This window comes from Barbatula barbatula (genome assembly GCF_947034865.1).
Source record: "Barbatula barbatula genome assembly, chromosome: 12".
Taxonomy (NCBI): domain Eukaryota; kingdom Metazoa; phylum Chordata; class Actinopteri; order Cypriniformes; family Nemacheilidae; genus Barbatula; species Barbatula barbatula.
Genome location: NC_136775.1, coordinates 10,622,390 through 10,636,931, shown reverse-complemented (window position 1 = coordinate 10,636,931; position 14,542 = coordinate 10,622,390). Strand labels below are relative to the sequence as shown.

At 37.4% G+C, this 14,542-nt stretch overlaps 1 protein-coding gene across 5 annotated transcripts; it reads left to right on the top strand.

The window, feature by feature from the left end:
- The first annotated feature begins 262 nt into the window (after positions 1-262).
- epb41b (erythrocyte membrane protein band 4.1b) lies at positions 263-12,318 on the top strand. 5 transcript variants are annotated; one of them, XM_079469953.1, is made up of 28 exons: positions 263-286; positions 1,001-1,108; positions 1,192-1,296; positions 1,382-1,424; positions 1,506-1,581; positions 1,709-1,927; positions 2,022-2,109; positions 2,214-2,366; positions 2,475-2,569; positions 2,742-2,893; positions 3,066-3,167; positions 3,622-3,705; positions 4,116-4,730; positions 4,858-4,962; positions 5,205-5,516; positions 5,604-5,801; positions 6,552-6,764; positions 6,848-7,075; positions 7,225-7,434; positions 7,522-7,746; positions 8,409-8,663; positions 8,750-8,971; positions 9,077-9,322; positions 9,491-9,642; positions 9,742-9,768; positions 9,876-9,953; positions 10,045-10,233; positions 10,446-12,318. In XM_079469953.1, the coding sequence occupies exons 2-28, from the start codon at positions 1,052-1,054 to the stop codon at positions 10,473-10,475; spliced, it is 4,479 nt and encodes a 1,492-aa protein (XP_079326079.1). In that variant the 5' UTR covers positions 263-286; positions 1,001-1,051; the 3' UTR covers positions 10,476-12,318. The 5 variants fall into 5 exon arrangements, with proteins under 5 accessions (XP_079326079.1, XP_079326078.1, XP_079326080.1 ...); XM_079469955.1 differs by lacking the exon at positions 263-286 and having other exon boundaries at positions 882-1,108; positions 7,522-7,559; positions 7,659-7,746; XM_079469956.1 differs by lacking the exon at positions 263-286 and having other exon boundaries at positions 882-1,108; positions 7,522-7,559; positions 7,659-7,746; positions 9,876-9,944; positions 10,446-11,963.
- Positions 12,319-14,542: the final 2,224 nt, after the last annotated feature.

Here is a 14,542-nt window from a genome sequence, read left to right as displayed (position 1 = left end):
CCAAGGCATTTTTATAAAAGCAACATAACTCAACTCAACATAAATATCTTAATTCAGTTAAGGCTTAAGAGTTAACCTAAGCTGAGTCTGTGAAACCAGGCCTAGATATATTTTAGATAGAGGTGTGTATGGGCTTTTTAGTACACACATTAGAAATTGGCGCCCAAGTGCTGCATATATCTCCTTTTTGCGCCCCTGACCTCAATATTAACGTCATGGGAACTTGTGATGCTTCTCCACCCTCCACCCGGACCTACTGCACAAGAAACCCAATGAACACCTACAGGTAGATTTTGAACTCTTATTTATTGGCCTGGTTCTTTGTGTGTTAGCATTTCCCATAGAATCAGATTATTTGGAGGTAATAGGGATTAAGGACTAAAAAGAATTATTCAACTGACTACAGAAAAATCTTATACAAAATTATACAAGATGTTGAATACAAGAGCTCAATGTAGTGCTGCACACTACTAAGTTTGATATAAAATGTTTTTAAAACCATAATCATATGTCTTATTATTTAGGGAGGACGTGCACAAGTCTTTCTGCCCTCCACCCATTCTTATCAGATAAATATGTAACTTCAGTTATAAAAGAGCAGGTAACACGTTTTTAAGATCTATGTGCTCTATTTGTAATTTTGTATTTTAGTATTTTCTTGCCTGGCCAATTTAATATAATATAACATAATGACAATGTATAAATTCATGTTTGTCATTTGATGAGTAAGCCTCACCAATCCCCCCCCCCCCCCCACACACACACACACACACAGGGACATGCATCAGTTTGTACTGGTGTGTGAGGCATATCTTTCAAAAACACTCACACTCATATCACTCAAGAGAGCAGTACAGACAGGCGGGACAGTTTATGACGCCACATACAGACCCATGTCCCTTCTTTACTACAGAACTGTAGAAAGTTGCTCATGTGAAACAACACAGAAGTTTTGACATCTGACTAAAGAGAATTGTAAAACTTGCCATTCATTTTGCAGCTCATTCTTTGACAGAACTAGACGACTTCATCACCAGAGATTTTGAGAGACATGTTGCAGTGTCAAGTGAATTTCCTTGATGACACCCACTTTATGTGGGAGCTGGAGGTATTTACAAAAATTTTTTGTTCCCCTATTTATTTTACGACTTCTATCAAATTGTATCTTCCGTTTTTTCATTTCCTCTATAGAGAAATGCAGTGGGGCAGGATCTCTTCAATAAAGTATGTGAACACCTTGATCTGTTGGAAAGGGATTACTATGGTCTGACCATATGGGATTCTCCTAATGCAAGGGTACACAGTCATTTATTTAGTCATTTGTTATCAGGCATAGTCAATAGTAAAAAAAAGTGTTGTCATTGTGTGTTTATTGTTTTAGGTATGGCTGGACTGTTCTAAAGAAATACTAAAACAAATTAACGGTATGTGACATCCCCATATGGGTGTTTGTGCGTATATACGGGTATGTACAGTATATCTCACATTTTCTGGTTTGGTTTCAGGTCCAGTAGCAGAATTATTTTTTAATATCAAGTTTTATCCTCCCGATCCCTCAATTCTCGCTGAAGACATTACTAGGTAAAAAGCATTTATACCAATTTTTTGAAGTGCTTTGTAAGATGTATATTTGTGTACATATACATGTAAAGGTATGCATGTTCTTGTGTGTCCACCAAACATTGATTGTCTTTGAAATACTTTTTAGATATCATCTGTGTCTTCAGCTACGGAAAGATATTATGACAGGTCGACTGCCCTGTCCATCAGACATGTTAGCTCTGTTGGGTTCATACACAGTTCAGTCGACACTTGGAGATTATGACCCAAATCTCCACAAGAATAACTATGTCAGTGAGATTGTTCTCGCACCCAACCAAAGTGAAGCGCTAGAGGAGAAAGTGATGGAACAGCATGCGACACACAGGTGTTCTACACACACATACAGTATACATACATGCCCATAATTATTAAAACATATTCACAAATACAAATACATTTTTACGTTGTGTTTAACACAGATCTATGAGTCCTGGACAGGCAGATATGCTTTTTCTAGAGTATGCCAAGACACTTCCCATGCATGGAGTGGACCTGCATCCTGCTAAAGTTTGTGTTATTATTTGTATTCCTATAATATACCTTATTTTTGATGAAAATGAATTATGTATATAATGAGCGATGCATATGTGTGTTGTTTGATGGGTTTATAGGATGTTAGGGGTGCAGATGTAATGCTGGGTGTGTGTTCTGAAGGAATAATGGTGTATGAGGATGAAATGAAAACAAATAGTTTCTCATGGCCTAGAGTTCTCAAAATCTCTCATAAACGCAAAACATTTCTTCTCAAGATGCGCCCTTCTGAGGTATTCATGCACATTAGGACATTAATATGAGTTATTAGTTCTGTCGTTGTCTATATATGTTAATGTGGTGTTGCTGATGTGTAATAAGACATTGACCTGATTTCACAGAATGAGTTAGATGGAGATGTCAGCTTTACACTGCCCAGCTATAGAGCCTGCAAACAACTCTGGAAATGCTCTTTGGAAAATCACAGTTTCTTCAGGTGGATGTGTTTGTATAAATGTGTTTTATTTTCTCTATGTGAGCAGCAGAGGGTGCCCCCAGTCACATGTATTCAAGAATTACTTTGACTGGATTTTAAGGATTTTCCAGGGTGTGTAAGCTCTTTGGAAAATTTCTAATCTTAATGCCATATCTTGAATGTGTTTTTACAGAAACAGACTTCAAGACACAACAGCAAAATCATTTTTGACCCTGGGATCAAGGTTTCGTTACAATGGACGCACTCTCTCAGAGTGCCTGGAGGCCGGTGCCAACATCACTCGGGCTCCTCCACAATTTTTACGCCTTGCCACCAAAAGAAAAGGTCTGTGGGTGCACTTACTGTGCATTTACATTACAATGTATTTATTCAGCAAGCACCCATCCAAAAGCAACTTATGAGAGAGCATTTCATATTTTGTGTATATGACTGTACATTTAGGACACAATATTAAAATAATGGATTCAGATTATTGACTCTTATTATATTTCTTCAGCAAATGAAGAAATCCTTAATGTTCTAAAGCAGCCAGGGCGAACGGAGTCAGATGATTGGTTCTTGGTACATGATTCGGATAAATGGAAAGTTTCTTCATCAGGTATTTGTCAAATACACATGATATCTTAAAACTAACTTTTACTGTAAAAAATCCTGTGGCAAAAAGGAATTTTTCTGGCAGCTGGAGTGCCAGAAATAAACCGTAAAAAAATGTGCTTTCCAGTTTTTTAAAGGACATGTTGTCCCCAGTCTTTTCTGTAATTGTATTTGTTTGACTGTATTTCAAAAATACATGTAAATCTGTAAAATTACGCGGGTTTTTACAGGACATACTATAAAATGTACGAAGCAAATGTTTCTTTTAAAAACTTTAATAGGCATAAATAGCTCAGTTTTAATTGTACTTGCATTTTATTGTAATCTACATGCTCTTTAACTGACAACTCAATACATAATGTTTTATTTTCCCTCTCCTCCTCATTCCTTCCTCTTGAATATTAATTGCTACACCTTTAAGTAATTTTTATCTGATGAACTGTAAACATTTTACACAGATGATGTAATGCTGGAGAGCAAAGAGCTCTGGGAGTCAAAGCAGCAGGCTGATGATTGGTTCGTTCTGCTCCAGTCCAGCCTATGTAAGTTTTTATAATGCTCCCAAAGACATCACTATTATCAGGTTAATGCCACATATTAGAAAAACCCAGGCCATTTCTACTTCCACTTCCACTTTCCACTGCATCTTTGCTTCAAGCTATACATCAGTATACTATCCCTGAGATTTGACAATAACAGGAACACTTGATATTCTACACCATTTTCTCACTTGTACCAACATACTAAAAAGTCGAGCTCTGCCATTGGTTATCAAACATGTTTGTTAACATAAAGATAAAAGTAGCAAGTCGGTCCAACATTTCCCATAACATTCCAGAAGAAAGACTTTTCTGGATAAATAAGTACTGTTTTAATTTGCATCAAAACCAGACAGTGTCAGAGGGAAAGAGCTGTGATTGGCATCTGTCATTTTGTTTCATTTCTTTTTCAGCTCCACCATCAGTTCTTCAACAGTCTTTTGAGACTAAAAAACTAAGAAAAGTTGAGATTGTGGAGGAGAATGAGGAGGAGAAGAGGACCACAGATGAGCTGGTGATAAAACGTTCATATAAAGTTAATGTGACACAAGAGGGGCCTATGGAACTGAAGGTCATGGAGGAACTAGCAAGAGACATCATGGAGAAAGAACATCCTGAATCTAAAGAGCAAATAACAACTATGAAGGAATCACTAACTGAAGAAATCCTACAGGCGAGTGGGGAAAGAATACAAAGAGTAGTTATCACAAAACAATGGACAAAAGAGGTCAACTCTTTTGTGGAATCGCAAGAAGATGTAGAGAAAAAGATAGAGGACCAACTTCTCAGTATGGGTTCTGAGAAAACATATGAGCAATTTGAAATCATGAAACAGAGACTACAGGAGGTGGAGACTATTGAACAGAAACTACTTGATGTTGAAGTGCTGAGGTTTGGATTACAGGAAATAGAAAGTTTGGAGCAAAGACTACAGCGAGCTGAGAGGGAGGGGCTTCAACAAAATGAAACAGCTGAGTGGTACACTCTGCTAGATCGCAGTCCATCATTGCTCACTGCTGCCCCCACAGGTGTGTCAGTGTGTGATCGGATTTTCACCTGTAATGAAAAATGTATTTTACATACTACATTAATTGAAATACTACAAAATGATTATGAAGGAAAAATGAAAAATGTCATGCATTACATTTTTATCAGCTGAGGAACAGATAGACTTCATCAAACCAGTGGAAATAAATTATGATTGGTACATTCTTTTGGAGATGCCCGCGCAGAGAATAAAGTTCTCAGCTTCTCCTACAGGTATGAATACTGAAACTTTATATTTCAATGTTATTTTAAATTGTCTTAAATAATAATGATCTCAAATTGTTCAATAATTGAAAAGCAGCAGTTCCTTGTGTATTAATAAATATATTGTAATATATTAATAATGTATTAGTATATATATTTTTCGAAAGACGATTTTCTTTGCTTAAGGTCTTACCCTACTTGATTAGTAGAAGCATTAATCGATTAAGAAAATCTTTTTAAAAACGTTTTAGTTCAAACAGATGTGATCAGCACCATTGCAGGAGTAGATCAGGCTGAAGAAGAAAGTAGGGAAGCAGTAAAGAAAATACAGCTCCTGTCACTAGACGAACCAAAAACACAGGCATGTGAGGAGACATCAGTTGAGCTTTATGAAGAGACCAGAGAGGAGGTGACTCCGAGCAGAGTGAGAATAGATAAGGATCAAGTAACGTCGGATTATAGAAGACCACAGCCAGTTCTTCCAGAACAGCAGGCAGACCGGCCTCAAAGAGACTTGGAGGATGATTTGTTCATCCTTTTAGACGTTTCTCCTAGAACATCAGGTACACACATTCACACACAACTAAAGTCAAGAACACACTTATAAACAAGCAAACCAAAACATACATGCTTCGTTGTGTTTGTTTCAGTGTCTATTGCTTATCCATACCTCCAAGGAGCAACTGTTGATGTGTATGAGGAGAGCAGAGAGGAGGTGCTTCAGAGTGGAGTGAGAAGAGAGGAGCAAGAATCAGAACCAATCGTTTTGGAGAAGAGAGCAACACAAGCTCAGAGAGATGTTGAGGATGACTGGTTCATTATTCTGGATGTTTCATCCAAAGGGACAGGTGCGTACTCTACACAATATTGTTAACCTCAAGGACACCAAAATGCAGGATCAACATTTATTTATGAACCAGAGTAAAAAAGAATAATAAAAAATAGAGAAAATATAAAAAGTGGCAAAAGATATAACATTATTATCATCATGGTATAATTTGTATTTGTAAATCATTACAGCCATAAGAAATATTTGAACATACTTTAGACATTTAACAATTTACTTCATCCCAATTACAAGCAACACAAACAGATAATGTGTCATTTGTCTTTTATTACAAGGCTAAACATTTACTAAAAAGAAACATATATGATGGATGAGATAAAAATATTTTTGTCTCAATTAACTATAAATGTGCAATGTTTAAAAATACGTTTTTGTAAGCATTGAAAACACCATAAACGCCACAAAAATGGAAGTTACTTTAAATATGATGAAATGTCAAAAAAGCACTTGCAATGACATGCAATATTATGCATTTTCAATTATCACAAACAGAATATGCGTATGATACCATGTTTATGATTCATTCACAGTGAAAATGAACTGTTTACATTTAAAACTTAACGTTTAAATTTTCACTCCTTTAAAGCGTCCTGTTTGCTATTATACTTCAAATCCAAGAATATATGTATTATTTAAAAAGTATTCTTAGTTAATTTCCAAATGACCTGTGTGTGCAGAAACCCTGCACACACATAGTCACACAAATCAAAACATACATAATGTTTTGAATTGTGTATTGTGCTTGTTTCAGAGACTTTGGTTTATCCTCATCTGCAAAGTAAAACTATTGAGCCATATGAAACGAGAGTGACACCAGAGAAGGTTGAGTACAAACAACAGCAGCAGGTGAAAGTAGAAGTTAGCAGACCACATCAGGTTATGCTTGAGCAGAGGACAGCACAAACCCAGAGAGACGTGGAAGATGACTGGTCAGCCATTTTAGATGTTTCTCCTAAAGAAGCAGGTGCATGTAAACCCAGACACAATCCGTAGCCTGTACTCATAAATAACAAATCATAGCATGCATGTTCATTGTGTTTATATCAGTGCCTTTGGTATATCCACATCTGAGAGGAGGAACTGTTGAGGTGTATGAGGAGAGCAGAGAGGATCGGCTGACTGAGGTGATGACCGTGAGCACTGGACAAACAGTGATAACAGAGAAGAAGAGCGTTGTACAAATCCCAGCGTTTCCAGTGGTACACAGAGAGGTTGATGACAGCTGGTTTCAGCTTTTTAACCGAGCGCTTTATGAGCAGAGGAGTATTCCATCAGGTAAAGTACATACTGTACACCTCCATGCAAGCGTGATTACATGAACTATTTCAACCCCGTGTTTTTGACATTTTGACTTTAAGATGCTGTTGTGATTTTTAATAATAATTGACCACGTTTTTAATTTATCAAAATATCTGTTTCTTCAGGAGCTCACTTTGTTTCTCTGACTCCTCTGAATGAGAAAAAGAAAGCTGTAGAGAGAAGAAGAGATGAGGTGCAGAAGAAACAACAGGAGAAGGTGACAGTGGATGATAGAAGACCAGTGCCTATTATTCTGGAGCAAAGAGCAGCACAAGTCCAAAGAGAGAGAGAAGATGACTGGTCCATCATTTTAGATGTTTCTCCTAAAGCATCAGGTACACAATTGCACACAAAAACAACCAATAACACAAAGAGTAAACACACAAATCAAACATGCATCATTTATTGTATGCTGGTTTCAGGGACTGTTGAGGTGTATGAGGAAAGCAGAGAGACCAGAGTGAGTAGAGAGGAGCGGGTGACTGATGTGATGACCTTGAGCACTGGACAAATAGTGAAAACAGAGAAGATGATGGTGAAGGTTGTACAAATGCCACAGGTGTTTCCAGTGGTGCCCAGAGATATTGATGATGACTGGTTTCTGATGTTCGACCCAGTGCCGTATGAGCAGAGGAGTATTCCATCAGGTACAGCACCATGCATTCCTTTCAACACTCTCACCAGTTTATTTCATTTTTAATTTATATATTTATCTACTTACAAATTAAATTCCATTGAAACAAATCTTTCTTTACTGTCACATTAAATGCCCAAAATGCCCACCACAAAGTTGTCATTACAAGTGGAAAGTTTAGGGTTTTCTTAAAGCTTTGAATTTACAAGTTGGGGGTATGGTCAGTGTGAAACATGAGGAGTACAGTGACAGTTCACCCAAAAATGAAAGATCTATCATCATTTAGTCACCCACTTTACATTTAAATCTGTATGACTTTCTTCTGCACAACACAAAAGAAGATATTTTGAAGAATGTTGGTGAGCAAAATCTGTTGGTCCCCATTGACTTGCATTGGTTTTGTGTCCATCCAATTTAAGTCAATGGGGACCAACCGTTTTTGGTTACCAGTATATCTTCCTTTGAGATTTTGCAGAAGGAAGAAAGTCATACAGGGGTAAAATGTCAAGAGGGTGAGTAAATTATGACAGAATTTTAGTTTTTGGGTGAACTACCCCTTCGAAGCATCGGGGTTGACAGCATGAAGAAGGTTACTTGAACACACATGCCATCGTTTACACGTAAATATTTATCAGCAATAAATATGAACAACCTAGACTTTTTTGTCTCTTTCAGATGTCAAAAGCAGAGATGTTGTAGTCCGTGAGCCCACCAAAGACCAGAGGGTTCAGAGGATAGTGGAGAGGGTTGTGGAGGACCAAATAAGAGGAGAACCCGTGCTCATAGAAGAGAGACGAGTGGTCTTTGAGGAGCGCAGGGACCGAGTCGACGTTGTACAGCAGATGTTTCCTGTCGGGGTACGACAGGTGGATGATGATTGGTGTGAGCTCCTCGACCCCACACCGTTTGAGAAAAGAGCTGTTTCTTCAAGTTAGGATTCTTATGTTCATTCCTGATCTCTTTTGAGAAGCATATTTGCATCAGTTTTATCGTGACATGTTTATCTGTGGTTTCAGTGGACACAGAGAAGCAGAGGATGAAAGAACAGGAGAACAGAAGAGTAAGAAAGCAGGACAGGAGAGTTAGAGATGATGTAGAGACCAGAACGAGACAACAAGAGATGCACAAGCAGGAGCTGGAAATCAGACGATCTGTTATTGTGCAAACAGTAGCACAGTCACAGAGAGAAGTGGAAGATGATTGGTTTGTTATTTTTGATGTTTCACCGAAGCAAACAGGTATGTCAAGTATTTTTTTAGATTTATTCTGTCTTGGTTCTGTTTGTTTGTAATTTCATTATCTTGTATCGCTTTTTGTAGCACTTTTTTCTGTTTTTTTCAAAGTTGTAGCAGATTTGATTAAAGTGGACAAGACAGGTGAAGAAGTGAAGAGAAGTGAGGAAGAAAGGGCAAGAGAAGACAAGAGGAGAAAAGCAAAACAGAGGAGTAGAGAGGAAGAAAGGAGGAGGCAGATACAAGTAGAAGACAGGCAAAAAAGACCAGCTGGACCAGATAAAGCACCAGTTTGGCAGCAGAGAGAAAGGGAGGATGACTGGTTTAATCTCATGGGTGTTTCCTCTAAAGATTCTGGTATGCACACACACCGGCACAAACATGCAGTACATCACAACAGATGTCCGACACAACCTGTTATAAATATTTGATCGAATTATTCTCTGATGTCTGACCATCTGTGAATGTGGCTTCTTAAAAAATTCTCTCTCTATATGTGTCTTTATTTTTCCACACGGGTACCAGTTATTTCCCCAGTGGCTGTACCCAAACTCCGCCCACAGATCACAGCTGACCAACCACTGACTTCAACTCCAACTATACAACCTGTATCTGTCACAAAAACAACCTATCGGGACAAGACAAAAGACACGCTGGAGATCACACTGGAGTCTGAGGTTACAAATACACACACGCACATGTGCACTTTTTACCATACCGAAAATGGAAAATCTTACAATAAAAGCTTTTCTCACAGTGTATCTTTTTCTTAACAGGCTGAAGATTCTGTGCTTTTGAGAAAGGTGAGATGTTTATGCTTTCTAACATGTATTGTCAATTTATTTGTTGTAAATAAACCACTTATACTGTACATTTACAAATTAATTTATAATCTTCTTGTTTTTCATAGTCACGGAGATGGACGAAGAGAATCGAAGGAGAGAGCATATATGTTCGGCACAGCATTCTTATGCTGGAGGTATTTGATGTGTGTGCAATTTGTATTGAAAGAAATTCAGTTTGAAGGTTTGTCTAGTTTTATAAGTTACTATAATATATTTTAAACATGCTCTCTGTAGGACTTTGATACGACCCAGGAGGTGGTCCTCAGGCATCATGCCAGTATCAGTGAGCTTAAGCGTGTCTTCATGGAGCCCATGCAAGATTTTGGACCCACGGAATGGGACAGACGTCTCTCCTCATACTCACCCATGCCCAAAACACAGCTCCCTCATGCAAATGGCGACATACTCATCAGCATGGGCTTAGTGAGTTACATTAATGTAAACTAAATGAGTGCAGTACTAATGTGATGAAACAGCAATCTTAGTATAGGGATATAAAGGGAAGTGGGTCTAAAAGAAAATGTATGCTTCATTCTTCCAGATTGACACACCCCACTTCTGAACATATAAAGATTGTTACAATAAGGAATCATTTACACCTCTGAATTAATGTTGACTAAAATATTATTTTGCAGATTGAAGATGGAGGAAAAAAAGTTCTGTAATGAAGCTCCACCCACATGAACCAATATCTGCTTAACAATCAAATTAGATTAGATCATGGATTTTAATATTACATACTAGTAGGACATTTAAGTATGTGGATGTTATATTTCTTCTTTTTTGTGTTTGAAATTGTATTCAAGAAATTAATTTAATTTGAATTTAATTTAATTGAATTAGTAGTTATCTGGTATTAGTAGTAAAATAGCATCACAGTCTATAATAATCACAGTCTTACAGTTTGTTTTGTTTAAGGAAAACACTTTACAATAATGTTTTATTTGTTAACATTAGTAACATTTTCAGCTTGTATTAATGCTTGTCATCGTCAGTACAATTATTCATGTTAATTTGTGGTGCATTAACAAATGTTTACAGTTATGATGTTTGATTTTTGCAAAGTATTTGTAAATGCTGAAATTAACATGAACTAAGATTAATAAATGTGGTAGATGTGTTCATTGTTAATTCATGTTAGCTAATGCATTAACTAATTGTTAACATGTCCAACCTTATTGTAAAGTGTTACCAGAGTTGAGCTGTTGAAATGTAGACCTTCTAATGAAAAATAATTAAAATCTGTTATTGGTGCAGCCAATTGGTACTGTTGATTGTAAGGAAACATTTAAGCCATGATATGTGGTACATGAGTTATTTGCACCTGTCACTGGATTAAGGTATAGTAGGATCTGTATTGGTCCAATGTGTTGCATACATTGTGAGCACAGTTCATGCTGTTGTCAAAATGCTGTAATACAGCTTTCTTAAACAAACGCAGGTCACAGAGAAATGCTAGTCTGCATTAACAAGCCAAATAAATAGCTTTTTAATGGCAGCACAATGTATTTAACTTTGGTGGTTTGCAGAGGAGATAATATCCGTGTAAAACGGTTCGGCTTATATGTGTGCCTTCTCACACCTCATTTTGAAAAAGAGAAGAAATGAGAACATTATACTTGTGTCCCTGTCATTTCCTCATTTTAACTGATGAGTAAGAAAGCAAACACATTCATTCCAAATTAAAATCAATGTATGCTGCATTGTATAATAGTAGCGCTTACATTTTGTTCTCTGAAATCCTTTTGATCTTCCTACCAGTTAGGGTTGTCAAAATAAAGGCAGACCGGTTTTAGCAATAATCATGAGGATAGGATTATATATATTTTTAAATCAGCTCTCTCTCTGCCTCCAGTCATATTTTGAGTGAGATGTATTAACCTCAAAAAGGAAAACACAAAATTAAAGATTCATTTGACTGATAGCAGTTTTGTAATGAATATATATCAATAATTATTTTGGCCACAATAACCATACAGTGACAATCTAAAGTGATAACCCTACTACAAATGTTTGTGTGTGAAGCTCTTGTATTGTTGATCTCTATGAGAAATACCATCATAACAAGCTCAAAAACCGTCCGAATGTCCAAATTGGTGACTTTCCAAAGCTGTGATGTCAATAAAACATTTGTGGTTTACATGTTCCTCTTCAAAAAATGTATTTACAGCTGTTTTTGAATGGCAGTCAATGGAGGATTTTCCCACTTAATTCTGTATTTAGAGCATACCGGTAGGGACTAACCAGATGAACTTTGACCTGTTGATTTTTACTGACGTCATTGCGGAGATTGTTAATCCATGTTCCTAACCTCTGATGCTGTATACTAGACAGCTGTACTGGTTTTAGAACAGTCGTACAAATTGGGATTAACATGCACTGTATGAACTCCTGAGTGTATAATATGCATGTGACTGCCAGCTGTTATGTTCTAGCCCTTCTCTTTCAAGTTGTAACACATGATTCGTAAAATGAAATGAAATACTGGATGTAAAACAGTATAATGACAAAACTGAGAGAAGCTGTTTGTGTGCTCAGGTGTCTATTTATGTGTGTACTCTCCCGGGTGGCCGCCTTTCATTTTTTAGCTGACATTTGTTTGAACTATAAAGACCTGCACTACAAACACAATGACACATAGTGCAGATTCTATTATTTCGAGCTTGTTTAAATCGGACCAAGGAAAAATAGATAAAAGAATAATTATCTGCAGTTTACATGAACAACAATATACAATGCATAATGTCACTATAGACTAATGTAAGAAGGAACTGAATTTTTACGACGCTGCAAATGCTGACAACTACAATACAGTATAAATACGACCGCAATTAATGGTAAAAATACACTACAAGACTTCCTCAGATTTTGCCCAAATATTCAGTCTGGACTTGTTGCAGAAAGTATGTGCCAGTCTGCCGATTTGATGTCTAGTTTTAAAAAATCTGTTCAGATTTTTAAAGTCTTGTAGTGTATTCCAGCCATAAATTGCTAAACATAATCTCTTACTTACTTCTCTCATTAATGTGACAGCCAACTATGTATCTCTGACACAAAACCTGAGGCTACTGCGGTAGTTCACCCCCCAAAGATTTGATCATCATTTATTCACCCTCATGTCATTCAAGACTCTTTCTTCTCTTTAACAAAAGAAGATATTTTGAGAAATGTCTCAGTAGCTTTGTGTCCAAGCAATGGAAGTCAATGGGAGTCAGTGCTGTAACCAACATTCTTCTTGAAACAGATTTTAAATTGATCTGTGACAAACTTTGTAATTCTTGTACAAAGTCCTTTTGAAGTATCTAGTTGAAGCTAAACTGTACACCTAATTGTAACACGAATATATTCACCCTGTGAACCCCCGTGGCAATAAAGTCCTACCGATCCTTTAGCACTGCTTTGTTCATCGTCATTAGAGATGAATCAGTAGAATTCACTCTTGTTACTTCCACACTTGTAACATATTTTGCTCCCATCTTGTTCCGGTATGTCCGTTCGGGGAGGGGCGGAGCCTCTGGGTCTAAGGAGCCAATCAGGCAGTCATTGAGTTTAATGACAGGCAAAGTACTTTCTACGTGTTTGTGATCTTTAAAGGAGGATCTTATCTCGAAGTTCACCTGACTGGAGTTACAAGAGGAGGGAGAAGAACACTTAAGGATGGGAAGATCCGCACTTTCATCCAGGCAATGGATGTTGAGTTCAGACAAGTTCAGCGTATGTGTGTTGCCGTTTGATTCTGTTTGCGAAAACCATTTTGAATGACTGTTGTTGTGTCTCTGAGTTTGTGGCACTAGCGATAGGATCTCCTGGTAAACTTGATTACTGTCTCGTTCTGGTTCTTGCCGTAGTTCTTGGTCCCGATTCTCATAGAGAATTGTATTGGCACAAATAAAGATGAAAAGCCCCACCCCCATGATGACAGGACCAATCAATTTTAGTTTCTCCGAAGAGGTGCGTACACTTGACACATGGTGGGGTGGCTGTCGTCGTGGGTGACCGTTCCAATACCCCCCCACGGCTATGCCGATTCCCACTATAAGCAAAACACCAGCAAACAGCAAACAAGCCCCTGGTGTAGAACGCAGTCGCAGTCCACCAATCACTGGCCCCGTCTCTTTCTTTGGGGGTAGAGTCTCTGCATCGGGGACTGAGACAGAGACGTTTTCTGTGGGAGGATTTACCTCAGACATTCTCCTAGGAAGGGAAAAAATGTACTAAATCTGTATGTGCACACTTTCTTCTAACTGCAAAAACTCATAGACATCTTCATGACCATAGACCATAGAGTGATATAAAGTGTGAAAGAGGGACAGTTATGTAAGATGAGGAAGTCACTATAGGATGAAGCAGTACAAAGAGAAATGATTCATACTAAATAACATATTTATCATTCTCACCCTGAAAGCACACATACATCTGGGAGACATCTATTTGATGTCTGCATTTACATCTGCAAGACGTTTTTTTATCGTTTGCTCATCTGCAATACGTACTGTATATGAGATGTCTCCTGTCAGATGTAATATAGACGTATATAAGATGTCTGTAAGATGTTTATGATTTAGAATGTGTAAAGCTGCCTTTTCTCAGATGTTTTTTTCCAAAACTCCTGATCTTTTGCTGACATCTTCCAGATTGACCTGTGCTATCTAGATTCTTCATATCTGACCTCTATAAAATATGTGTGATTATAAAAGACAGGTTTTACTGGAAATAACTCAAGAGGAATGAG